The sequence below is a fragment of the Grus americana genome, chromosome 26 (assembly GCF_028858705.1).
Source record: "Grus americana isolate bGruAme1 chromosome 26, bGruAme1.mat, whole genome shotgun sequence".
In the NCBI taxonomy this organism is placed as follows: Eukaryota; Metazoa; Chordata; class Aves; order Gruiformes; family Gruidae; genus Grus; species Grus americana.
In genome coordinates, this window is record NC_072877.1 from 5878044 (window position 1) to 5904627 (window position 26584).

At 43.1% G+C, this 26584-nt stretch overlaps 1 protein-coding gene across 14 annotated transcripts in view; it reads right to left on the minus strand.

The window, feature by feature from the left end:
* Positions 1 to 26584, minus strand: part of AAK1 (AP2 associated kinase 1) — an 88478-nt gene that overhangs the window by 55894 nt on the left and 6000 nt on the right. For all 14 annotated transcript variants that reach the window (XM_054804376.1, XM_054804375.1, XM_054804374.1 and 11 more), the window contains exons 3-5: positions 6280 to 6398; positions 4186 to 4294; positions 1982 to 2124 (exon numbers count right to left, since the gene is read on the minus strand). In XM_054804376.1, the coding sequence (XP_054660351.1) occupies positions 1982 to 2124; positions 4186 to 4294; positions 6280 to 6398 (371 nt within the window). The remainder of the gene's footprint in view (positions 1 to 1981; positions 2125 to 4185; positions 4295 to 6279; positions 6399 to 26584) is intronic.

Here is a 26584-nt window from a genome sequence, read left to right on the forward strand (position 1 = left end):
TCAACAAGGCCAAGTGCAAGGTCCTGCATGTGGGTCGGCGCAATCCCAAGCACGACTATAGGCTGGGCGAGGAATGGATTGAAAGCAGCCCCGAGGAGAAGGACTTGGGGGTATTGATTGATGAAAAGCTCAACATGAGCCGGCAGTGTGCACTAGCAGCCCAGAAAGCCAACCGTGTCCTGGGCTGCATCAAAAGAGGCGTGACCAGCAGGTCGAGGGAGGTGATCCTGCCCCTCTACTCCGCTCTTGTGAGACTGCACCTGGAGTACTGCGTCCAGCTCTGGGGGCCCCAGTACAGGAGAGACATTGAGCTGTTGGAGCGAGTCCAGAGGAGGGCCACAAAGCTGATCGGAGGGATGGAGCACCTCTCCTATGAGGACAGGCTGAGAGAGTTGGGGTTGTTCAGCCTGGAGAAAAGGCGGCTCCGGGGAGATCTAATTGCGGCTTACCAGTACCTGAAGGGGCCTACAGGAAAGATGGTGAGGGACTGTTTATCAGGGAGTGTAGTGACAGGACAAGGGGTAATGGGTTTAAGCTGAAGGAGGGTCAATTTAGATTAGATGTTAGAAAGAAATTCTTTACTGTTAGAGTGGTGAGGCACTGGCACAGGTTGCCCAGAGAGGTTGTGGAGGCCCCATCCCTGGAAGTGTTTAAGACCAGGTTGGATGAGGCTTTGGGCAACGTGGTCTAGTGGAGGGTGTCCCTGCCCGCAGCAGGGGGGTTGGAACTAGATGATCTTTAAGGTCCCTTCCAACCCAAACCATTCTATGATTCTATGATAATGGGCTGGACATCAGACCATAACAGTCCATTTCAATTGCAACTCAGTGTAGAAAGTAACACTCAAGATCAACTCAGTAATCCATCAGTCCCAGAATTTATTCATGTGCTACACAATAAGTTTGTTTTTATAAAACCCCAGGGATTTACCAAAAAGGTAACAGCAGGGTTAACATCAACTGTAGAGGTTCCTGTTCCCAAGCCGCATCCTCTCACCCCAGTTTTCCTTGCCTGTACAAACTCCTCCAAGATGCCCATTGATCTTAACAGCTTTAAATCCACGCCTCAAATCTGTAAGGCTCCACCCATTTCACTCTAGAGAAATACATGTCAGACTTGTCTCATTTATTTAAGCTGAGCAGTGGAGTCACAATCACCTGAAATACACTAAAGCATACCAAACCCTGAGGATTTTTTTCCCCCTGCACTACCTGGCTCTTGTTGGCACATGTGGCTTCTTTTGCTCCTATAATACAATGGCCAGCAGCAAAAAAACCCAAACATCTGTTGAGGGCTCCGAAAACAGAACCTGACCCACAAAGCACATCTGAATTTCAAATGTACACAGGAGCCTCCTTCTTGTCTGAATATATTATTCAGGCATTCTACAAGCTAGTTGAGAGGAAAGGGAATGTATTTTTGTTTGTTTGATTACGGGCATGGGATTTTTCAAAAGCTTTCCCCATTGGCCTAGCTCTGTTCCCAACTAAGAACGCAGAGTTTTACAATGCACTTTCATGGTCAACTGAGTTAGAGGACAGTTTCAAAAGCTTTGAATGACTCCTGCCCTAAGGCCAACATCTCTGGAGGGATCCTTTGAATGTGGGTCCGGGAAACAAATTTACAGCATGCTTTTTGTGAACTACCTTATAACATCAATAGTGTTTCAGGTGGTAGAAAGTCACTGAATAATTCATCAGACACATTCTGGCACATCTCCTGTGCAAAACAGAATTATTCACAAACATTTGTATTTTTTTTAAGTAGATCTATAGATGGTAAACATATGGTAAGCAGCAATGAGAGGCTCATTTCTTTTTTTATCTTCCTATAGAGAGAAGTATTAATGCCCACTTTTCCTCATTACTAACAACAGAAACACAGTACTGGTAATCAAAGCCCGTCTGCCATGGCGTAGGCAGCAGACACGTTAAGGACTCAATGCACACTCCCTGCTGCATTACTGGAGTCCACAACTCACCTTCAAATCCCTGTGGATTATTGGTGTTTTACACTGATGCAACCTGGCTACAGCTTCGCAGGTGTCGCAGAAGATCTGCAGGACCTCATTCTCTGTGAAGCCCGTCTGCAGGCGTTGATTCATGAGGTTCACCACCTGACCTCCTGAGGTAGAAATAAACACCAAGAATCAGAGCAGGTACACAAATCCAGGTCTGGTCTAAGTATGTCCTACCAGACATACCTTTTCTTAACTCCCCATCAAACTGTGGCTGCACAGTTCAGTGCACAAGAAGTTCATGAGTTCAAATTCAAAATTCGCACCAAGCCTTCCCCAGAGGCTTTTTGCAATATGCTTACTCATCTGGTTTCGTTCTTGTTTCCTCACTTAAATCCCCGGGGATTTTACATATCTGCAAGCAGGCGTTACATCTCACCTTGTCTTTGAACAATGCTTCAAGAGCAGCAAGTTACCTTTTAAGGCCCACATCACCTGGCTGTGTTAACACTCAAATGTAATTCTGACTAAGCCACTTTTTTTTAATTCTTCTTCAGAATAACCTTTTTGTCAGACTAGAGGAATAAGAGACTGAATTTGGGGTACCTACACTCCACAAAATAGTTTGCCACATGTAAGCAAGAGGAGGGAGAAAAAGAGAGAGACTCAAAAAACCCATACACTACTGAATGGCTTGGCTAAAATAGACTGGCAAAAAAAAAAAATCCATCTGTAACAAGGAAACTCTAGACAAACAAAAGCAAGTTTTCATGAATGAGTCGTCTCAAATTTGCCTCAACTTTGAGGTTTCGTTGCTGTCAAGGCCTTTTCAAAAAAATCCACACAGAGGTTCTCCCCCACCTCAAAACACCCTACATACACAGAGAAAAAACTCCTTTCTGAACCACTGGCAAAGCAATACTATCATTTCATATCACAAGTGTCGGAAAAATTTATTTTCACAGTATAAAAGAGATGTTCAGCTTAATAAGTAGTACAGCTGTGAACATTTTGCACTCAAAGCAAGTTCAGTTCTGCACACAAAGACACGTTGATTTGGTGTGGATGCTGTTTGACACAATGGGAGAGTAACAAGGGAATATCCAATGTATAACAGCAATTCCTGTGCTTCAGTCTGAACACTGGAGATGGAGGCAGGCGCATGCTGAGCATCTGGCACAAGCAAGCCACATGAGAAATACCACCTTGCAGCTCTCCACCTTTCAGATGGAAGGAAACACCTTAGAAAGATGGATTTTACTTCATCAGCCCAAAATCCAGAATAAAGGAGAGGCTAATGCAGCTGGAGGGAGAGTGTTCTGAATTGCTATGGTTTGCACTTCCCTCCACAGTGGGGTCTCCAACGTGGAGCTCAGTATGGATTTACTAGCACTGCCAGGCCTATTTCTTACAACTCTCCTTGTGAGGTTTAGGTTTAAGCTTACAGAGGACTTACGTAATGATTCCTTCAGCAAAACTACACATAAAGTTCTTCCTTTTACCAGCAAACAAACCCTGGTTTTAGTCAAGATTCCTGCATCCAAACAAAGCAACAAAGAGGGCACGGCAGAACAGAAAGCTGTACTGTACGTAGAATCACATGTTTAAAGGCATTTTAGCATCTACTACTACTTGCTGCAATGCACCTGGCTTCAGTTAAAAGCCAAACAGTCCCAAGAATACCTATTTCCATCAGCTGCCACCATCCAAACCAGCCACAGACTTCTGAAGTCACCTGGCCAGAACATTATTTTTGCTTAACACTATTCCTGCAAGAGGCATTTGAGCACAACATACACGTCATTTTCCAAACATCACATCCTAGCCACAAGAGATCAAAGCTTTGGGACAGCTGGAAAAGACTGGAAGAGCCTGTCCAGCTAGAGACAGCCAAGCAAAAAGGTCAGAGGTAAAAGGAATACTTTTTGGCTTCATATTTTCCATTTCAACCTTCTTCCAGAACAATCCTAAGTAAGGCTGAAGTGGAAAAAGCTTGCAAAATGACAAAGTGAAGAAGAATTTCATTCCACAGCCTGGCAGCTTCAGAAGAGCCACTTGTTGTATAGACCAGCCTACAGAAAACAGCAATATATATTTAAGGGTTCTCCTTCAGGCCACGGGCCTAGGAACAGGTTTGGTTGTTTTAAAGGCAGGTGTTGTGCAAGTTTCCTGCAAGTGCCAAAAAGGGACAAATCTACCAGTGAACAATACGTTGAGCCCACACTCACCTCGACAGAAGTCCATTAGTATCAGCACTTCCCAGACATCACCACTGCTTACTGAGTTTATACTGGAATCAATGTATCCAACAATGTTCTTGTGGCCAGATAAGTCCCGCTGCAAGACAGACAAATTCAAAGTACAAACCAGCCATACAGAGTGAGCAACATTTTAATCTGGTTCCTCTACACTGAACAGCTTTCCTAGCTCTTCTGTATAGGCGCGAGCTTCTGTCCCTTTGGGTTAACTGTCATGCACAACTCGAACAAACCTGAGGTCTGTCTCTACCTGTTTTCCTTGCAGAAGGATTTGAGACAAACAGCAGAGAAACAGCCAACCTATTGAACAAACTTGTTCAGGGATCAGTCCGGATTTTTGCATGTTCCCTTAGATGGCCTGGGCCTTTTACGTAGAGGGGAGAACAAGGCAGATGTTTCGTGGTGGCCAACCCAATGACTTATCTGTGACACATGCTAAACCTGCAGAGAAAAGTAATTTCTTTTGCCAGCTTCACACACCCTCCCAGGTGTGATAGCCAGTTCAATGTTCCCCTTCACCAGTAAAAGAAATCAAGATTCTGCTGGCCACATTCTGCTGTAAAGCTGCAGGGCTGCAAAAAGTGCAGTTAAGTTTAAAACACTTCTTTATTGCGTCAAGTTAGGAAAGAAAATATTTCCTTTTAGTGATGTACTGGTTCTTCAGGACAAAGATTAGTGCTTATGATAAGATTCAGTACAGGAGCAAACAGACCTACTGTGTAAGAAGGATGCTTCTCGCCCTCACTTTCCAGGTTAGCTACACATTTCAAAGAGGCACCAAAGACACAGAGACAATGGAAAGCACCCGCAAGTAAAATCCAAGTAAACAAGCTTTGTGAGCACAGCTAAAACCTTTGATGTAAGATCTAATCTCTGCTTTTCCCGTGTAGCATTAGCTATGGTGATGACAAAGCATACCCAAAAGCCTCACTATCGCACAAACTCCCGAAGTTAGCTTTAAAGGTATTAACCTAATTAAAAGCTACTTCAAAAACCACACCCAGAATTGCTACAGGTAAGAGCCTCTGATAGGAAGATCATCTGCCCCCAAACCTATACCTCGTGTCATAAATGAGCAGAATGATGAGTTTATATTTCCTTCCCTACCTCGCAGTTGCTCTAAATGTTCGTCAATGCCTTTGAATACAACTTCAAAAGCAGCACTTCTCATACTTACCAGGCTCCAAACAAGACTAAGCAAATCTATTGGGATAATCTCAATTTTTTTCTTTGTTTAGAGACACTATGTTTAAAACAGCTATTAAAAATAGCTATCCTATCATGCAACTCCTCATATCCAACAGATCTAGAAAAAGATCCCCATGCTTATTACAAACACTTCCCTGTTTCAAAAGCCCAGGCAGTAACTACCCCACAAACATTGCTTTTAACTTATCAACCTCACCGATACAGAGATAGCCGTCATCCCAATCCAAAAGATTACAAACTGTTGATACAAATTCATTTCAGGATGGAGATCTTCCATTCATGCACTGAAGCAAATGAAGCGAATTGAGTTCAAAGACGGTTACAGCAGAATCATCAGCCTTTTCTGATGAAGTCTAAAAAGCTGAAGACTTTAGCCCTGAACTGAAGATTGTTAGACTTTGAAGTCTAACACCCACAGCCATGCTCACCTCTTCAGCTCTTCCCTTTCCCATTAAGTTGTGGGGTTGACAGTAGTTTTTTCCTCCCCTCATATTCCTGAAATTCCCTCTGCTTTTTCATCTCCTATGTTTTTCTTTTCCACTAAAACTATTTAGCGGACAAATTTAGTCTAGTGGAGGGTGTCCCTGCCCATGGCAGGGGGGTTGGAACTAGATGATCTCTGAGGTCCCTTCCAACTCAAACCATTCTATGATTTTATTTACATCTTAATTAACTCAATATGAGATTTTCACATGGTCACAACTCCAGAGTTAGGTCTCTCTGAAAGAAAGACAGCTTTGCTAAGAAAACCCACAGTTTGTGGCATGATGCTACACAGATCACAGGCAGAAGGCGCCCAGGCTCTCACACCGTTCCACTCCCAGTCTGAGGCCCCAGTACAAAGTGGTGACTTACCATGATTTGGATTTCTCTTTTGCAGACTTGCAAGTCGTACTCATTATTGACGTACATCCGCTTCAGGGCGCATTTCATCCCATTGTTAGTCCTCACAAGAAACACTATCGCAAATCCACCTGCAGAAGACAAAATCATCCTATTCATTAACAAAGAAACCTCTTGGTCCTTGCTTCTGACCCTGTCCCTGCTTCCATCTGCCTTCAGAGTACAGTCAGAACAGGGAAGGCACTCAGCAGCTACCAACAGAGCCATGGCAGGAGCATCCCGCTTTGCTCCATAGCTTCTAACTCTATCTAGAGTTCTAGGAACAAAAAGGAATCCAAGGGGGCAAATCTTCAGTTAATGGAAGCAAAGTTAACATTTAAATATCTCCATACAAACCACCAACTACACCGGTTCCTTGTCCTTCATTGCTCCATGAATTTCCATTATGAAGAAAGCTGAAGTATAAACAGCAACGTTGCCTTGGACAGAAATCAGAGCTACAGATCATCCACTGAATTACTAAAGGCCTAAACTTAAAAGGCTTCCCAACTTTTGAAGCGCCTAAGTTACATTACAAAGCTGATTTGTGCAAGAAGCAGAAGAAACCCATCTCCCACGTATGGTTTGATATCAGTGCTTTTAAAAGGACAGAAGAACAAGAGGGGAAAAAACCAAACAAAAAACAACCACACAACAAAACACCCACAATTCATTTTGTGGTCATTGCTATTAGTAAAGTCAGGACTCCCAGGACATACTTGACTTGTTTAGGTTGAAAGCCTTTCATCTCTGTTAGCAATCCATCAAAATATATGGATTTTACATTTGTAGTTCTGGACAGAAATAGCAAGCTGATTGAGGATGGAGGTATATCAGCATCAAAGTTTCGCACCTGGCTCCCAGAGATCAGAAAGAACCAGAACAAAGAGTTGCCTGGATCCAAGTAGCTGAGAAGTGCTGCACAACGGTAAAAAGGGAAGCACAATGACATTGTCGATGCCACAACCTAACAGCACTTTATTGCTCTCCGTTATCTGACATTACAGCATATAATTCTTTTGTTGCTTAAGGATTCCTAAAGAATCAGCTCAATAGAAAGTTACGATTTGGTGCTGCCATAGCCTTCAGAAGTCCCACTACGCCCAGAGCTGTAGTTACACACCCCAAAAAGCCAGTCACATCCCAAAGAATTCTCATTTTAAAAGTTCCAGCCCTTTGGTGAGTCCCCATTCTTTACAAGCTGCTAGAAACGACCAGATCAACAATATATTTATCTACTTATATTTGACATGTTTGTACATAATTATTACTAATGGTTATTTGGCACTTAAATGACTTCCTCCCTATCGTGTAAAATGTGACAAGCAAGACAGCCACATTTGGGTAAAATTTAGCATTAAAATAGGTTGCATTTGACAATGCCAGTCTTGCAACAATTGGTGCTTACAAGCTGTTAACAAATCAAACACCATAGCAAAAAGGCCCACTGAAGCTTTTACTAAAACTGGGATTTATTTTTACTAAGAAAAGATTGAAAAAGAGCAAATGACCAGACAATGCTGCTATGGTCGAAGTATAACCCTCTCCATTTGTTATCAAACAGCTTTTATGGCACCCATTACAGCTCATCTTCCAAAACTACCACAGAAGTTCCACATGTGAGTAACACGCCTGTCAGCAGAGCTGTTAAACAAAAATATCTCTTAGCATGCAAAAACCTTAGTTTTACACATCATAATTTGCCATAGGAACCAGACCAGATTTTCCAAGGAAGCCCCATTGACATTTAAGAGCAGAACTTATGGGTAGCAGCTCCACAGAAGTTGCAAAAAGATGCAACAGAAAGAAAAAAAGAAAAAAAGAGGAAAAAAGTGTCATGACTTCAATTAAAGATCTTAAAAACTATAAGCAGACTGCAAAATGGATATTCAAATTCAGAAAAATGGGACACGGCCCATACAGATGCTGCTTGCTCCTGCCAGAGAGGGTTTTAAAACCCGTGCAGTTCTGGAGGGCCTAATTTCTTCACAGTGTTTAAATTCAGACACAAAAATAACCCCCAACTCTCTCCCTTAAGCTGCTTCAGAGCATCTCAGAATACAAGCAATTTTTAAGAACTCCTAAACCCGCAGCAGTAGCCTTATTGTTCTACCCTAGCCACATTTGGCTGGTCTCTGGAGAACAAATCAGCACATCCCGCTGTGCTATCTTTAGCCCAAAGGATGTCTACGTTGAAAAAAAGCAAGACAGCACTCTGATTCCCCCCCCGCCGCTCTTATAACCCACAGTGGAGCCAGTAAAAAATAAGGGATCATAATCAGCATCACTTCCCCAGTCCCTACTTTCTTAACACATTACACTTTTTAAAAACATTGGTGAGATCAGGTTTGGACTTTTTTTTTTTTTTTAGTTTCTGTACAATATTTCCATGGACCACAGATAAAATCTAGAGAAAGCATTAAACAAACAAACAAAAATTCTTTTTTATTACAGTCTCAGTCATCATCAAAACTTTTTGGGAATCACAAGATTTTTTTTTAATTTTTTTTTTTCCTTTCCAAATCAGAGAGTAAGTCATCCCTCAGAAGCCTCTCCTCCTCTCTAGGTGTTCAGTTCCCTTCTTGCAGCTCCTCCCACCAGGCCTGAAGTCCAGCAGGATACTGAATCTCTGTTTACAGTACTACGCTCAGCAGAAAGAAACACAAGCTGAGCAGCAAAAATAGATCAATTCAACTTGGGGGAAAAAAAAAAAGCAGATCCACTAAATTCAAGGATCTCCTAAATCTTTGCTTTCAGCTGAAGCGGGACTGGTACCTCTTCAGACCAACTGCTAATGTCTCATTAGCAAAGTTTTGGGCAAGATTCCTTTCCTCTAGTCTGGATCCTGTGCTAATTAACAAAGTCACTCCTAGAGCAGCCTCGCTATTTTGCTTACAAGAAACCAGGGCCAACTGGCAAAGAAAATTACAGTGTATGCAACAGAGAACATAGTTAAACCATTCTGAAAGCTCAAAAGGAAACAGACATTCTGAATCTAAAAAAAAAATACAAATAAAATAAAAAAAATTAAGTTAATGCTGTCTGGTACAGGACTGCAACATACACACATAGGGACCCAACAGAAGTATGGCCCGAAGCATCTTCCAAACAGAGCAGCAAGAGACAAGTGCGTCAGGTGGAGCCACATCCAAGGAAGAGGAAGGGAGCCTGCAATATTTGCAGACTTGTCACACTACTTATACAAATCATAGAAAAACTATGTCCTTGTGTCCTTCTCTCCCTTACCTTTACTCCTGCAAACTTCAGTTGACAACACCACACATGGAAGCTGTGCAAAATCATTGAACTTATTTTGTCTGCAAATACACCTACCAATTTGGTTACTTTATTATTAAACTCCCACTGACTGCAGCTTAAAGCATGACAATTTTGCTACTAGTAAGAGCAGCATGCTTCTCTCCAGAGAAAACAAGTATTGATTTAATCAGAGTACGTAGAGCAATTTTTTACACAGCAATCTAAAGTAAGCGACTTCGGGATCAGAGAAGCAAAATTGGATGATCCACATCCACGAGAGAGAGAGCGCGCGCAAAGCTTTCCATTCTAAACAACTAATATGTCACCTCGTCTGATTGCCTCAGTTACCACGATATTCCTTCCAAACTGTAATTTACTGACCCCAGGTTTTGACTGTACCCAGCATTTAGTCCAGAAAGGCACAACATAATCAAGAACATCTAACTTCCCTCAGGTAGTCATTCCACATTTAAATCATGAAAAATGCCACCCTAATTTTAATTTCTCTGCATTTATTACACCTCGCGCTGCTAATTGGCTTCAGCACTCCCAGTTTTGCACGCAGAGAATGGGACTGTGAAACATTCAGTAAAACAGCAGGAGGATGAGGGAAGCGGAAAGGGATGGAGAAAGAGTACAAACAGCAGCAGCTTCTCACCACGCTCCTCATACACAAATGCCTCCAGAAATACAAGATCCAAGTCCATTAGCAGGACATACGGACCAACTTTAGGAATACCGAGAACCTACACCTACAAATTGACTTCTAGAGTAAGCAGCAGGTGCAAAGACAGGGCAGAGAAATCAGGCCACCAGCTTTCACACATTGTGTGCGTATTTACAGAAACAGGACTTGATCACATCCATGCGCCAGAGCAAATCAAAGCTACAACAGGAATCCTGCTCCTTCCAGGAGTGTTTCGGGCTGCAGGTCTTTCCAGACCAAGGTCAGAGCTATAGGTATATCTGCTTATAGGTTTCTCATGCAACAAGTGCTGCATATCTGAATGTCTGAAAATGGCAGGGATGCCTTCAGGTACAGACCGCTAGAGAGATATCCTTTTAAGTTTCTTATGCTTGAGAGAGGATTTTGGAGCTCTGGTCTATCCTTCACCTCTCAAGTCCCTCACACGCTTATTACAGACTGCTCATGAACTGCACATCTTGCTAAAGAAAATGGCACTCGCTCAGAACTGTCACATTGCAAAAAAAGGTTAACAGTTATACCACATTAGCGTTTTAAGGTTAGGGCTTAAGGTGTATAAGCAGGTTACTAGCTAATACACTTGAAGCATTTTGAAGCACTTGAAACCTTTTTATTGGCAACTTTGGCCAGTACTTCAGATTCATGCTAAAAGAGCGGTTCCAGAAGGATCTGTACTCCTACAGCTACCTCAAAAGCAACAACTTTGTTGTTAGCAGCAGACAAAATCCAGCTCATGTTTTTCAGCCAGGTATGACAAAGAAGAGGGGAAGGAGGACCCAATAGATGGCTGAAATTTTCACTTGGTAGCATCAGGCAGCCCAGAACAGCAATGCTGTTCAGCACGGCCCAGGAAGGGACCAAGCACCTGGACCGCAGCTAACACTGCCTAACAAAGACTTTCTAATGGATTTAAGAGTTTTCTTTCACCTACCACACAGCATTACACAGTAGAAGAGGGACCTGTTCACAAAAGCTGATGGATGTCTTCTCCTATGGGTTGCAGCAGTGAAGACAGGTGCTGCCCAGCTCTTGCTGTCTGCCTGGTCACCACTGCATGGAACAAGCAGGTTTTGCTTAGACGAGTCACCCAGCGCCTATCTGAACTGATGGTTTTTCACAGCATCATACTGATATTAATAGATTTACTGTAGCTTTCAACTATCTTGCTAACAGCTGCTCTCCAGTGGTTAACTTCTTCCTTGTACACTACCTATCTACAACATCACCACCTTGTCAGCCTCAAGGACTCCTTTCAGCTTCCAGAGCCTCGGACCACAACCAATTTCTCCCTCCTTATCCCAGTCCAACCCCCAACTTTGCTAAATCTGGGCAAAGTTGAAAGGAAATAGATCAAAGACAAACTGACATGTAATTATTATGAAGCACTGCCAGATGCACATTACAGGACCATTTACTTCTATTCTCAGTGAACGGCAAAGACAACCCTTCCAACAGCCAGAAACTGCCAGCTCTAATGCATTATGCCAGCTCCAATACAAAAGATACACATGCCAGGATTTGTGTAACTCCAAGCCAACCAAGGTCAGCTCAAGAGCCTGCGCTGCCTCAAGTGAAGTTAGATAGCTGTGCCACACGTGGCCAGGGAGGCTGGGTCACGCACAAGGCAGAGCTTAGAAGCAAAGTAATCCAGGCACTAGGAACGTCCTCACGTCTCTGATGGTAGAGCCTTTTTTCCCCAGTACACGTATGGAAAGCAAAAGGCAAGAGACCAGTCCAGGCTTCAGATGCGATAAATAAATCCAGAGAGTTTGCGAACACCAGAAGGGACAGAAGCAAGAACTAAGCCTGAGAGTCAGCTCAGAGGACAGTTCTCCCTTGCATTCATAAACAAGTGCCTGTGATTTAAAGTTCTGAAGGAAATTTAAATCTTTTCCCATACAAGCCACCAGAAGCTAAAATATCATTCTCATTCTAAGACATAAAAAGTCATTTATATGCTCATCATTAAGACATATTAACATTGTTTGTTCAACAGCTGGTGCACAGTCAGTATTGTGATCATCATCAGCTTAGAGCCAGAGGTCTCTTGGGAAACACCACTGTCTTTTGCACCTGGGCCTGCATCTACCTCTACAACAGCATGGGAAGACTTGCCACACTCTTCTGGCCTGACTGTTGTTCTTGCTAGCTGGTTTTAGGATAAGTTGGGGGTGGGTGGGGAGGGGGGAAAGCAAGTTCAATTATCAATAGATGCCAGAGCAGTTTTCCATGCAGATTTGTGTCAGTGTACTGGCCAGTTTCCAGCACTAGTAGTTATATTTTCAGCCCTTCTGTAATTTCAGCAGGATGCAGAACTCTTCACAGCCAGACAAGCACTTCTAAACTAGGTAAAACCAGCAGCACAAAGCTGCACATGATCCCCCTCTCTCAGCTCCTCACAAGGTAAGAAGATAGCACTCTGCTGCATTTAAGCAATTCACGTGTACTGCAAGCCTGGAATCCTCTTGCAACCAGCAAGTCACGGGCAGCCAGTAGCGCCGATCTGCAAACAAGCACAAGATGCTGCTTCCAAGCAAGTTGTACTAACTAATGTTATGGTGAGGAAGTTTGCAGGGCTGCTCCTTCCATCACCCAAGCTCAATAAGTGCTGCTACAACAGACAAACTGTATGCTGAACAGTGCGCACCTTACTCTTGATGGACACAACTGCCCTCCAGCACAGCCTAGACCCACTTGTCCTTCTTGCTGGGGTAGGGAAGCCATCAGAAATAGCTTGTCCTGAGAACTCCCTTCCTACCACCACAATTACTGTATCTTCACACATAATCACTTACTCAGCTGTTTGAGCTGCATTTAAGTCTTGCTCCAGATCTTCACGCACACCCTATCAGATAATATTTAAACAGTAGAGAAGAAAACAAAGTATTACTGCAGGCAGGTTTTGTGCCCACCAGACAACAGGCCCCCACAACAAGCCTGTTTTGTTCATGCTGAGCCAAAATAAAGCAAGTTCAACCGTAGTCAGTCAGCGTTTGAAGCACCAACTCAACAAATCGTTTCACCCAAGTTAATTATAGTCCAGAAGAGGACTGGCTACACTCTGCCCTGTACACACAAGTAAAGCAGGTTAGATTTCACAGATCTACAGGACCACAGGCCTTTTCACAAGCCATTAGTGTTCCCAAAACACACTGCATTTTCTGTTACCCTGCCATGCTGATCCACCACCCTCTGCAAGAGACAGCAGGTACACTGTGTTTTCCCCAAATAGCTTTTATCCAACCACAATTAGGCAGAACACCTCCTTTTAAAATCCACGCTGAAAGTACCTCCCAGAGATGTTAAGTGCTGTTTGCACAGGAGCAAACACGACCTGTAGCATGACGATCTCCCAGCTGCATGTTTGAGCTCTGCAATAACAGCTACAAAAACATCTCCACTGCACAAATGTGTCTTCCCTCTGCAAATATTTTCAAGTTTTGTCTTTGATCACATCTCTCTTTTCCCCCCAAGGCTATGTTGGATAACCCAAAAGCAGCTAGGTTGGAGGAGGAGGAATCACTCCTCTTTTCAGTTAAGTTAGTCAAATCACTGGGCTTAAAAGAGCCAACTATCAAATCATCAATTCCCACTTAAAAAAAAAAAAAATCACTGCTTCATTTTGGATTTTCTCCATCACCTTTCTACAAACAAATTAACAATATCTGGAATTACCACAGTTCCTGATAAACGTTCTGGGTGCCACTAAAAACTTCGTTTTTCAGGGGTGAAATTCTCCTCGGAGCTGGACAAACAATGCATGTGGTTTTCCACTGAATTGTTTCCAGCGTTCTGTGTTTTAGCTCTATCTCATCCACCTCCAAGCTCTGCATGAAAGGCAGCCCACCGTGCTTTAGTACTGAAGCTGAGGGACAGCCAAGTGCTTTTCAGATGTCCTCAACAACTGCCCTAGGAATATTTAGCCTCCAGGGACAGCCAGCAAGGCATTTTAAGCTCCGGTCATGCTATCAGGCACTTAATTTTAAGTGCTTTGCTGAACCAGGCACAAAGCCACTCCTCATTTGCACAATCCAAATACTTACTGATTCTTATCCATCAAGAATTATGTCATATTTTGCCTTATCTCACAAGCCAGAAGAACTTCCTTAGCATTTACTTTCCTAAGTACAAGGGGCAGGCTCACTCAATTCCCTCCTCCCTCCCCAAAGTCAGGATGCTGTGATCCAGTTACAGGAAAATCATATCGACTCCCTTACACGGGATGTTTGCAGCTCACCATTCCCAAAGCTTTACTAAAACATAGTTCCCGTCACTTATTTTTCCCATGGGCATAGCCACAACCAGCTGACACACAGACATTGCACATTACCCATCACTGGACATCATCACTTGGCAACACTAGGAGCATTTTCTCTCTGCTACTGTACTGAGAAAGCCATCCTGCACCTCTGACACCTCTCTCTAGCTGGTACAACATGCAGTCATTTAACACAAAAGTTTTTCCCTAGTTGTATATACACAATGGTCATTCTTGATCATAAAGCACCAAGATATTGGGGCATCTTTTCCAGAGACAGAGATAGCTTCAGCAAACCTCAACTTTGGAATCACTTACCCTTCACCGCAAAGAAAAAAGGCCAAGGAAAACACTTTGGGCAGAGTTAAGCAATACAATCATCTGTAATTATTTTAGACAATAGCCAAGTTCAGCTAACATTAGCATCAAGCTCTGCAAGCACATCAGGGAAAAGCACTGGCACATTCGAGTGCTTCTCTCCTACAGCTTTGAGTGCCAGTTTTCAACAAAGGTGGAAGAATAACCCAGTCTCACTTCTCCCCACCTATAAACCGAAGATGAAGTGACTCATCTGTACGAGAGGGGAAAAAGAACCACCAAGGTGCCCTGGGATTCTCTCCTCAGACCACACTGGGGCTGCTGAGCTGCAGAGACCTTCAGAAAAACTTCCCATTACTGCTAGAAAGCGTTACTGTGCATCACAATATGAGTCTCGCTGTCAAGAGGAGACTCACCCAGTAGCTCCTATAAAAAGCACCACGCTTGGTCCCAAGAACACGGCGATAACAGGAAGGAAAGCAGAGGGCAACAGTCCCTTACTGTAATGTCTCATGTGATGATCTTGCGTTACCCTCCACACACACATGAGTATTTGCCGGTTAATTTTTATATGGGCTTTTTATTTTATAGTTCTGCTAGTCAACTTGATGGGCATTAGGATTATAGTGCTATTTTCGTCAGTATTAATCTGCACTAATATATTCTTTCTGCTATCTTTTATTCCACTCTTCCATTGCCCAGCAGGAGGGTATTACTGCAGCATACCTGCTAAAAAACATACAATTTCAAATCCCATTTCTCCCCTTCTGATGGAACTTCTCCATCACTTCCGACCTCTGTTTCCAGAGCAGGACATTTCACCCCAAAATAAGTTTTCTGATCCAATATTACCCCTTTTTATTACCAAACGCACCACAAACTGTATTGTGTTCTGCTTTGATGCATAACAAGGAACTGGAATGGTCAGGATCGCTGTATGAAGCGCCTACAACACCCTAAGATTTAGACAGAGATGTTAGCATTAACACCTTTAAAGAAAAAATACAACTCCTCCCTCAAGATTAGTTTTTAAAGTGGTTTGAGGTTTAATTAAGAAGCCACAATAATGAGGCAGACTTTGCGTTAAGGCTGTAACATCCAAGATCACAGCTACATCAAAGAAAGTAAAGATGACACTAGTACAATCTATGATTTACCAAGTTCAACCTGGAATGTTACCTCCGCTCCTACTTCCTTGAGATGGAGATCGTCAGGACACACGCAATTTACAAGTAAATCCTCTGTTCTCTAAGTCATGGTCTTAAAAAGGATGCTACTAGGGTATGAAAACCTGTGATTAACAAAAAAGGCAAAAAATTAAGAACCTGACCAAAGAATGCATGGGTCAGCGTGACAACATACTACTCTCAGCAGCAGTATGAGCCAAAGGTCCTGCTTACACAGCTCACACCCTTGAGCTCTGCAGGAGGTCTCCTGAAAACAAATTTGTGCTGGAAGGGCACCTTCAGGTATCCAACTAGGGAAAGTCCAGAAAAGACCCCTCAAACCACAGCATCTCATAGTAAGAGAGATTAGCAAGTCATCCTAACAGCATGGGACTGAAGGTTAACCCAGAAACCCCTCCCATTACATTTTGAGTATGGCGCAACGTATTACCAACAGGAAGAAACATTTTTATAGGTTTGTGATACCTGGCAGTACTGAGAAGGGGCCCTGACTGTTGCCAAGAATCCAGTCTTAAAAGTGCACATTAGATCTGTTACTCACAAGCTTGCTTCAGTCTGGTGAAAGATTAATTGCTGATACAGTCAAACAGCATTTCCTACACCCTCTGCTTTTTTAGAAGGCAGTAGGAGGTAGTCTGCTACTATAAAGCCTGCAGGCAAAGGGACACTTCAGTATTCCCCGAGGAGAGACACCAGACTCACTGCAGTTAAATAGATAACTGCAGGATCACTAGCATGGCCTCCAGTATTTTCTTCTTTTTTCATGGTCATTTCCACCTAAGCAGCATCCAAAGAGGTGAGCGCTTTGGGCTTTCAAGCTTCTCTCTCTCCGGTGGTTTTATAGCTTTATGACTAATACACAAAATCTACATTAGAAAAACCAGGCTTTTATTCTTGCCCCAGTGGAGTCAAAATGCAGGTAGGTCGACGATGACAAGATTAACGGACAGGAGGCTTCCTCCAGCCCCATTTCACCCTCTCCAAGTTGCAATAGGATGCTGGTAAGCAACACAGGACTGTCCCACTGAAAAACCATGGCCCTGCATCACCATGTCACTGTCTGGCATGGGATTTCACCTGACTCAGCCTCTCGCTTATAGGCAGGACTGACAATGCCCATAGTCACTCCTGACACATCTGTCTAACCTGTTTCTTTAACTACTCTACTTATACATTCTTTACACACTCTTGAGCGGTTCATTTCTGGGTGTTGTTACCCTCATCATCATAAGTCTCGCCAAACTCTCCATTGACTTGATTTCAACCCCAGATTCTTAGCCCACACACCACAGACATCAACAAGCTACTGCCAGTCTTCTCTCCACAACCTCCTGCCCAGCTGGAGGTATGCTATCCAGAGTGTCTTTTCCAGATTACCTAGCACAAAAAGATTTTAAGACTTGAACCAGCAGTGGTTGTACTCATGTTCTCCTTTGTGTTTGTATTTTTCTGATTTAGTACAACATGTTGGAGTGTCGTTCATCATGACACTTGGGAGTTTGGGATTTAATTAATGCCTATGACTCACCTTCCCATCCAATTCCATAATCCCTTGGTTACATTAGGGTATTTACACATTATTTTATATCCGTATAAGTGAAGATTATTCACCCTCAAGTTGCACACACAGAAAACATATAGCCTATCCTAGAGGCCCAGGCTTGCATCACATCTCAGGAGAACGTGGACATAATTGGTGTTTGTTTCCCACAATCCAGGCTACAAAACTGGGATTTTCTTTACTTAGGCTAAGCTGCATCAACAGCTTGCAAACTCAAGCACAAAGTAGTGACAAGATGTGCCCAGCCACCAGCTGAAACAGAAACGGCTCATACACAGAAACCCACAGCTATATAAATGCAACTCGAATGACTTTCTGAAGGCAGCAATGAGAACAGAGACTTGAAATGCAGGACACACTGCATAGACAACAGAACAAGCAGTAGTCTCTGCAGAACCAGGAAGGCCCGAATATGGATCTCCTGGTCTTACTACACCCAAGTTACTCTAGCTCCAAGCAACATGCGTGTTTGTGTTATAAACCAAAGAGTCCAGTTCCGAACAAGAACAAAATAAAAACCCTTATCCTCTGCCAACAGCCTCTCCAGCTGAGAACAGCAGATAATAACGCTAAACTAAACAGGTCTACTCTCAGCTGAGATTTTCTACCTCAAAGGAAATAACAAGCTTTACTTAGTTGTTTTTTGTTTCATTTTGTTTTAAGTCACTTGACTTATGCTAAAGCATTACAGTGCCAAGTTTAAGGGACTAGTTCAATCTACAAGGCCTGCCCCAGCATCTCCTAGAGCAGTGTTTGGAGCAAGCTATTAAGATAAACTCTACATATCAGCAATAGAAACCACTGGTCTGTGCAGGGTGGAAAGTAGGGTCTCTGCACAGTACTGCAGGGGTTCTCCCTCAGCTCAAGGGCTCTAAAACATGAAGCTACAAGTCCTTATAGTCCACACAGGCCTAAGAGCTATGAGGCTGCATAAAACAAAGCACCACACTTCCTTTTCATGTCCAGGAGCAGTCCCTGGGAAGCTCTCCATGCTCACTTCCAAGAGGAAAGATCCAGCTCTCAATGTCTGACCTCACCAAATTCACCTGTACAAGGAGTTAAACACCATTAAAACAAAAATCAGTGTAGATTCTGGTTAGTTTACTAAGCTTTCAGTTGTGGGTTAGTTTGTCCCTTTGAGCTGCTTGAATTGCCCCTAACAGCACTTTAAGAGGCTTCATGTTGGAGTGGAGATAGAACTGCGCTGGGAAACTTATCAAATCAGATCATGAAACATCAACCGCCAATTAAATAGTCTGAATATGTAACATTTATCTTGAGGGCAAGAAAAAAAAGCAAACCACTAACTCCAACTGAAAGAGCTTTGTCTCTGTAAATAGCAATGGTCACCATCACTCAAATTTCATCCATGTTCTGACCACTTTATGTGGCTGTAGGAGCAAATCAGTGCTTCAGAACTGTGGGGAAAGTAGAGAGCACCTAGACAAAGCATAAAGGACACCTAGTATTTCAAGACAGGAAACCTGAAACAGGCGCAAATATCAGGAGAATCAGCATGTCCCCAGATGACATACTAAGCAGGTGGAAAAATCACCTAAGCAGGTATACTTGCAACAAGGTTAGGAATTTAATAGTGACTATACTCAAAATAAGACTGTAACAGTGACACAACTGAAAAAAAAAGCAAGAATGCTCTGAGTTCAACTGAATTTACAGGAAATACAGCTTCTTGTTTTATAAATATTTCTAGTGTCACTTTAACTAAATAAACTATACAAGGAACATGGACACAGGTCATGCGTGTGTCCAGCTATCCAAGGATAGCATCCTCCTGGCATAGGACAGACTCTTGCAGAAAATTCAAGCTTTGCTGGGCAGCAGCCCCATAAAATCACCAACCCACTTTCCCTCCTTGCAGAACAAGCACACACACAACTCGCTTCCTCCAAGCAAAGGCTAAGGCTTCACAGGTTTGGTCCTACTGCCAGAGGAAAACAAGGTAGATTCTGAGTTCACCTGGTTCACATTCATATCAACACCAGTTCTGAGCAGAGCAGGTCAAACTCACATTCAAATCCTCTTGTTTCACACAGACAGCCTGTGGCAGAGAGAATTACACATGCAGCCCTACGCTCAAAGGTGTCAAGGTTTAGGCACGAGGCTCTGCACTCTTCCACCAATGACAACCATTTTAAACAGCAATAAATTCTCCACACAGCTCACATTTGAGCTGGAAAGAATCTGGTCTCCACAAAGTAAACTTGCACATATGAGCATGTTCTATTGGCTTAAAAGAAGAGGAGCGTCCGTTGCTGGCCAGCAACAATCTGTTAGGCAGCTTCACGCTGAGCAAGTTTGCTGGGCACAGAAAGCCCAGCATCTGCGTCAGCTTTGTGCCGGATACAACATGCAACTGCTGCACAACTGATTTAGTGGGAGCCGGGAAAGGGGGAAAAAAAAAAACCAACAAATAAAAAACCCACACACACAACAAAAAACCCCAGCTACAAAGATATCTCCAGAGTCACGTGCATCCATCAGACAACACACCGTCAAGACTGCAAAAAAGCCCAAGGTGTGCAGGCAAAGCCCTGCTTTTTAGAAACTCCTCTCACTACCAACTCAAGAAAACAGTAGCTCTCACAGCTCCAGCTGTAGCACTGCTTAAGCTCTAGTCTTTAAATACCACCAGACAAACCTTCATAGAGCATCTAGCATATCGAACAGAGCAAAGGATTTATCCTCAGGTAAAACAAAGGTTCAAGTTCACGTAGAGCTCGTGAGTCAGATTCTCAGCAAGAATAAAGCAGGGACATAGTTAGCCCTACACAGATTTACTATAGCTGAGAATCCTAATGTGATTATCCAATATTACCAACATCATTATAGGGCCCTCACTTAGTGTCACTGCTGCAATATCTAGGCCATGACAAGACAGATTTAGATTTACAGGCTCCACCTTCTTCTAGGTGCTTTTTAAATAGGCAGGACATCATAGTTAACATTAGTGTGGCAGTCATGGCCATGAGTGCCTAAATTGTGCAAAATAATAGAACCAGAAACGTCATCCAACACAGAACAGAAGCACGGCCTTTACCTCTCCTAATTTTAGGAGAGCAAGACCGGTTGGCTCAGGATTGTTGCAGTATTTTTGGGTGAACATTTAGTTTATTAGCTACGACATTCACAACCGCAAGATATTTATATAGTCACATTGTTGCTGCATTGATGACATGGAAAAAGCTTAACCGCCTCTTCCTCACTTCTCTGGCTTTTATTTTGATAGGTCTGATTTAAAGCTGTTTAGTTTCATTTCTTTCCATCTTTCAGGACCCTGTCTCATTACAGATCTTTTAAGAGCCACTCCTCTCCCCTAGATGATATCCCTTCAACTCCCAGCCTGTTCCATGGAGAAAGTCAAAAAAGGAAGCTGTAAATCACAAGGTAGCAGAGAAAGAAGAGGAGAAAGGGGCAGGGGAAGGAAAGGAAATTAATCACTGCCATGGGACAGCATATTAGAAGCCTAAAATAATCAGCGGGCAAGATTCATCCTGTGCATTAACTCCACATTCCCTTTTCAAAATCTCTAGTCCAAGGGCAGAAATAGCAATACCCATCCTCCAAAAACACCATCAGAACACAGCCTGGACACCTTAATTTAGGCATATTAAAGTCTCACGGTATTTGTGACAGCAATTTCATAACAAATAGCAACTCACTAAAGGCTGTGGAACTGTACTGGCCTTCACAGCAGGAAGCACGCTTTAGATGTTCACGTGGGTAGATTTGCTAGGCATGTGCTCTGCTTTACAGTCTTGTACATCCACTCGATTCTTCCCTGACAGGCAGACTTGGAAACCCAGAGCTGATGGAGCAGTGTGTTATTACTATGCAGCAAGATACACTGCCTCCAAGTAAATTACTTGGCAAAGCAGACTCAGTCCCTCTCTATTGTAAGAATTTTAGTCCCTGAAGTACCACTGTAAGACCGGGGGGGGGGGGGGGAAGAGGAGGGGAAATTAATGGGTCATCAATAACCCATATCTTAAATAAAAAAAAAAAAAAAATCATTTGTTTAGTTATCAGTCAGTCCTCTAAAAAGCACATTTCAGCTGCTATTATTCCAAGCAGCTGCTAAGAGCATCTGAGACCTCCTTCATCTCCAAGTGAAATTATCAATGGCATAAACATGCTGCGGAGCGTGACTGGTTTTGAGTGAACATGACTGGAACTGCAAAGCCAGCAAGAAGCTACAGCAACTGCATGCAGCTGAAAAGCTTCACTGGAAAGACAAGGAAGCAGTGAATCACATCGACAGGAGAGGAGAGAAAAGAAACCAAATCTAGTTGAGCTGAGAGCAGGTTGTAGCTGGAGGTGGGGAGGAAGGAGAAAGCAAGACAAAGCTGGCCAAGACTGGGACTGGTTTTTAACTGGACTTGCTTGCAAGGACCAGCCAGAGCAGCCTTACTGGAGCCCTTAAGTGCTATGGTAACATCAAACTCTGGGAAGCAATTATGCAGGGATCCAAAGAGAGCTCATGGCAACAGACAAGTTAGACATTTAGGAATTTTGATTACTATGGTAGCACCCAGACATCCCTACTGAGTAAAGCAGCATGAAAAACACAAGAGAAACCCTAATACATACATTCTTGGAAAAGCTCAGGCTTACAGCTAACACGATATTTTAAGAGCTTCGCGACAGCGTATAGAGGTTTGTGTCAAACAAGTTTCTTCTGCTTAAACCCAGGAATTTCAACCTTTTCAGGTCTCCCATATACTCTTGAGCCACAGAAGTGCCATCTCACTGAGTAATAGGAAAACACAACTTAAGGACTATGTAATATTCCTCTAGAAGAGGATATGCTAATTGAACCCTGAAGACAGCAATGAACTTTTCAACTCCTCAGTACATGCCAAGCATGGAGAGAGGTATCTACCATCCCATCAGGCAGCTCTTGGGGAATTCGAACCACTAGGTACAGCCAGGAGCACACAGTATCCATCATTCAGCACAGGAAATAATAAAAATTGAAGAAAAATCAGCCCTGCATGAAACCAGGCTTTGAGTTTTTCCCCCCATATACACAGGTGAGGAAGGACAGAGATATGAATAGGCATATGCCTGTTCATTTGTCACATGTCCAGAAACAGGAATGGGTTGCAGGGGTCCAGAGCCTGCAGTCTTGTGACCGTTACTCGCAAGCCTCATAATTATTAGGGATTTAATTCATCAGCTCAAATGAACTTATGTAACTGCTTGAGAATCCTAACTTAACACATAATATAGCAATATATGCATTTCTAGCCTGCTCCATAGCAGAAAAAGCTTCAAAGGTACAACGCAAGTGCTTCTTCTGTTGTTAAGTTTAAAACAAAACCAAAAGGTAGAAAACCACCATCTGTCCCACTCCAAAAATAGCGTCATTTTTATTTTAAAAAAATCCAATACACGTTTAATCCTGTCACATGTTCTGTTGAACGCTGTGAGCAAGGTTGAGTTTGTGTGTTTCCTGTGGTCTCAAAAGATACTGTGTGTTAATAATCACATCATGATCAGCTCTAAGATCACAGCTGCTTGCACCTAGCGATGCATCTTTCTGAATACATCTCCTAAGGTGGCAGCACACAAGGTTATTTTGGTACCAAACGCAAATGTTGAGCCTCAGCAGGCACAGGCAAGGGCAGCCAGGCATCTTCCAGGAGCATGGACAGTCTTTGTTCCATGTTTGCATTATGTGACACAGGGCCCTAGTCCACGATAAAAGTTCCTTGATACTATGGTGACATGAATATTAATGACACAGTAGTTAAAAACACCAGACAAGGAGTTACATTTGCATTTAATACAAGGCTTCGTCACTGCTTTCCTACATAGCCCTTATCAAATCACTACATCTTCATGGGCTTCAGTTTCCCAGTTGTAAAATAATTTGAGACACCTTTCTTCCACCATCTGTACGTCTACTTTGCAGAGGGGGAAGAGGAATAAACACGCACAGAACCACAAGTTGTATGACACCTAGTACACAGGGTCTGTGTTCACTGAAGTGCAGAGACAGCACAACAGTTCAAACTACAACTGGTAATCATGTATAGAAACAGAAGGGTAAGCTCATTTCACATATCTGTAAGTACATCTGCTAACTCAAAAGCAACAGATAAAGGCCAAAAGAATTCCAGCAGAATTTTTCTTGCCAGAAACATGCACTCAAGGCATCCCAGGACCAAGTCTGTACTGCCCTTTCCCTTTCTCTCTGCCACACTGTCCCTCCTGCATCCTTTGCCACCCCACAAACCACACATCAGTCTCTGCAATGCATTTTTGTATTTCCTTACAAACATAGCCAATAAAAAAACGCCCTGAACACTAGAACCAGCAGGATCTCACAAGCTGACAACCAGGGCTGGCATCTTGTGTCATCTTACACTGACTTGTAAAAGGGGTGTAATTAATATGCAGCCACCACAGAGCTTAAGTCAGAACATACCTTTGCAAGCAGTGCTTGCCAAAAATTCCCAGGGAATATTCAGCCCACATCAGCTAGCATCCACATCACCTGCTCCCCAACACAGTTACAAACATCTTGCTGAAGCCACCTGCACTGCAGAGGGGAACTAAGGCACAGAGATGTCAGATGAGTTTAGCAGGTACCTCTCAAGTGTGTAAGTTGCCTAATGGGACATTTGCAGAATTCTAGCCAAAGCAACGGGGATCCTACAAAGGGAGAACCTTTCCATCCCAACCCCTGAGCCATCCTTGCTTATGTCCTGCCCTTACTCCAACTCTCTCCCCAAAGATGGTACTGCCTCCTCCCTCCAGCCAACATCTCCTGCCTGTTTGTGCTGAATCCCAGAGGGCTGGTTATTCATCTACTGCCTGCACACCATGCGTATGACTGCCTAATGAGAGGTGCTACAATATCCGACTCAAAAAGAAGAGTAGGTGTGTCGGCACACAAGTATAGGCATACACACATGTGCTTTAACAGGTCCTTCTCCTAACTTAAAAGGATGTTTTCTTTAAGAACTTCACCGTATCCTTCATGCCACCAATCATTTGCATATCCTCTGGTATTAGATACTTCTTGCCAAAGGTCATGAAGAGAGTTACTAGCTCAGAGCCCAAGGATCAACAGTAGCCACAAATATCTTCATGAGAACACACTGCAGTCATAAGGCAAGGATTTCCTATCGATCCAGCTCACTCCTCCAAAGCAGCAGCTAAACACTGGAGAGAAGGTCTTTATTTCTGAAGCACTTCACAAGTCAAAAGCAATTAATCCTTCAGAGGCTCATGACAGGTAACTAAAGTGTCACTGCCTTAGCAGGCAGGTCACACAGAGAAGGCATATAAAGGAATAGGTCCGCACTTCTGTGCTCCTCTCACGTCAGCACTGATTATTTGTGTTCATTTTAAGAATTTTAAAACACTTTGAAAGTCTGAGTTTGATATCATTCTAACTCCCGCAACACCTGAATAGCTTCCACACGCAATCCAGGATAGCAGTAAAGTCACAAAAACAGGTATGCCACATCAAACCAAGGGCTCATCTTCCTTTGAAGAGAAACTGATGTTCAGGGAAAGCCCACACGAACCAGGCCACGCTGTGCTTCTCATGGAGCATTCTGCACTTCTTTAAGAGACAAGCTCCCAGTCTATTTTACTGCTGCCATTAGACTTGTGCAGCAAAAGCACATGTCAACCTTACAAGCATCATTTAGCTTACAGAAGTAAAGGAGATACAAGCTAAGATTTCATCTGAATAACAGCTGTGCAATTAGATAGCTTCAGGAGACCATGTATTTTACTCTCACACCCTTGAGAACAGCATGCCAGACTGCTTTTTTAAGTTCACACAGGCACATTTTGGGGTCACCTCCCTATTACAGCCCTATGAATACCAAATAGGAAGTAAACCCAGCATGTTCCCAACAGCGAATCAATGAAGATCAGATCTACCTGACCTCATCACAGCACCAGGTAGCTTCCAGCTCCACTGTGGGGTGAATGTACATGCACACAAAGTCTCTGCTTAGGGAACTCAGCTGCTGATGGCTTTTTTTATTTTTAATCTATGAGATCATCCGCCACCAGTACGTAATTTGTTTCTGCAAAATCACGAAGCAAACCAGATGCTATGAGCATCTTGTTCCAAAAAAGTCTTTAATCCAATCCTGTGACACGCGGCCCGGGGTCCTGATGGGTTCTGCCACAGAGCAAGCGTAAATTTATGCCCACATCACGTGTGCCATGAGCATGCCCATTTAAAACACACAGAGGCAGCATTTGAGAGAAAACAAGACTGCAATTAAAGCACTCAATCCTGACTTGGCCACACATACATTGCATTGCTTCACCTTCGTATCTCAGTATATTATTTCCCAACAGCCCTGAAAGGACTGCAAGGACATTTTCATAGATTGTGCCAGGGCTCAGATACTGGCAACACTGTAGTGAGAGCTCCTCACATTAGAGGAGCTGCAGCAGCTCTCCTACTGCATCATACTGTAGGCAGCTAACAATAACCTTCATTTCATTTAGTGGCCATTCCTGGACCTCCCACAAAAGGAGAAAAGGAAAGTTTCCATCATGATAAAAAGCCACAAATGAGAGAGAATTACCTTGCAACTGCATTTCACTTAAGCCTTTCCAAATCTTTTCCTTGTGCTTGTAAATCACTGTCAGTATTGTTCCTACAGTCAAAAAAGTACAGCAGCTAGTATCTGATTTAAGGAGGTATGTTTCCAATACGATACCACCACAAGGACATCCTGCGCTTCCCCCCACTCACAAAAGAAGGCATCCTTTCTTGGAAAACTTATTCAGTTACCTTTTGTTATCAAAGGAGAACTTCTCTGTAAACTGAGTTTGATTATGGCATGTTTCTCCTCAGAGACTTCCTGTCTCCTTCCACATGTGAAACATGAGTAAACACTTGCTTAGTACAAACGAAGGCAAACTGGTTGTGACTTTCCAGAAGAGCTGCAGCAAGCCCTGCAGCTGGCAAACTGCTGTTCCAACAGGTA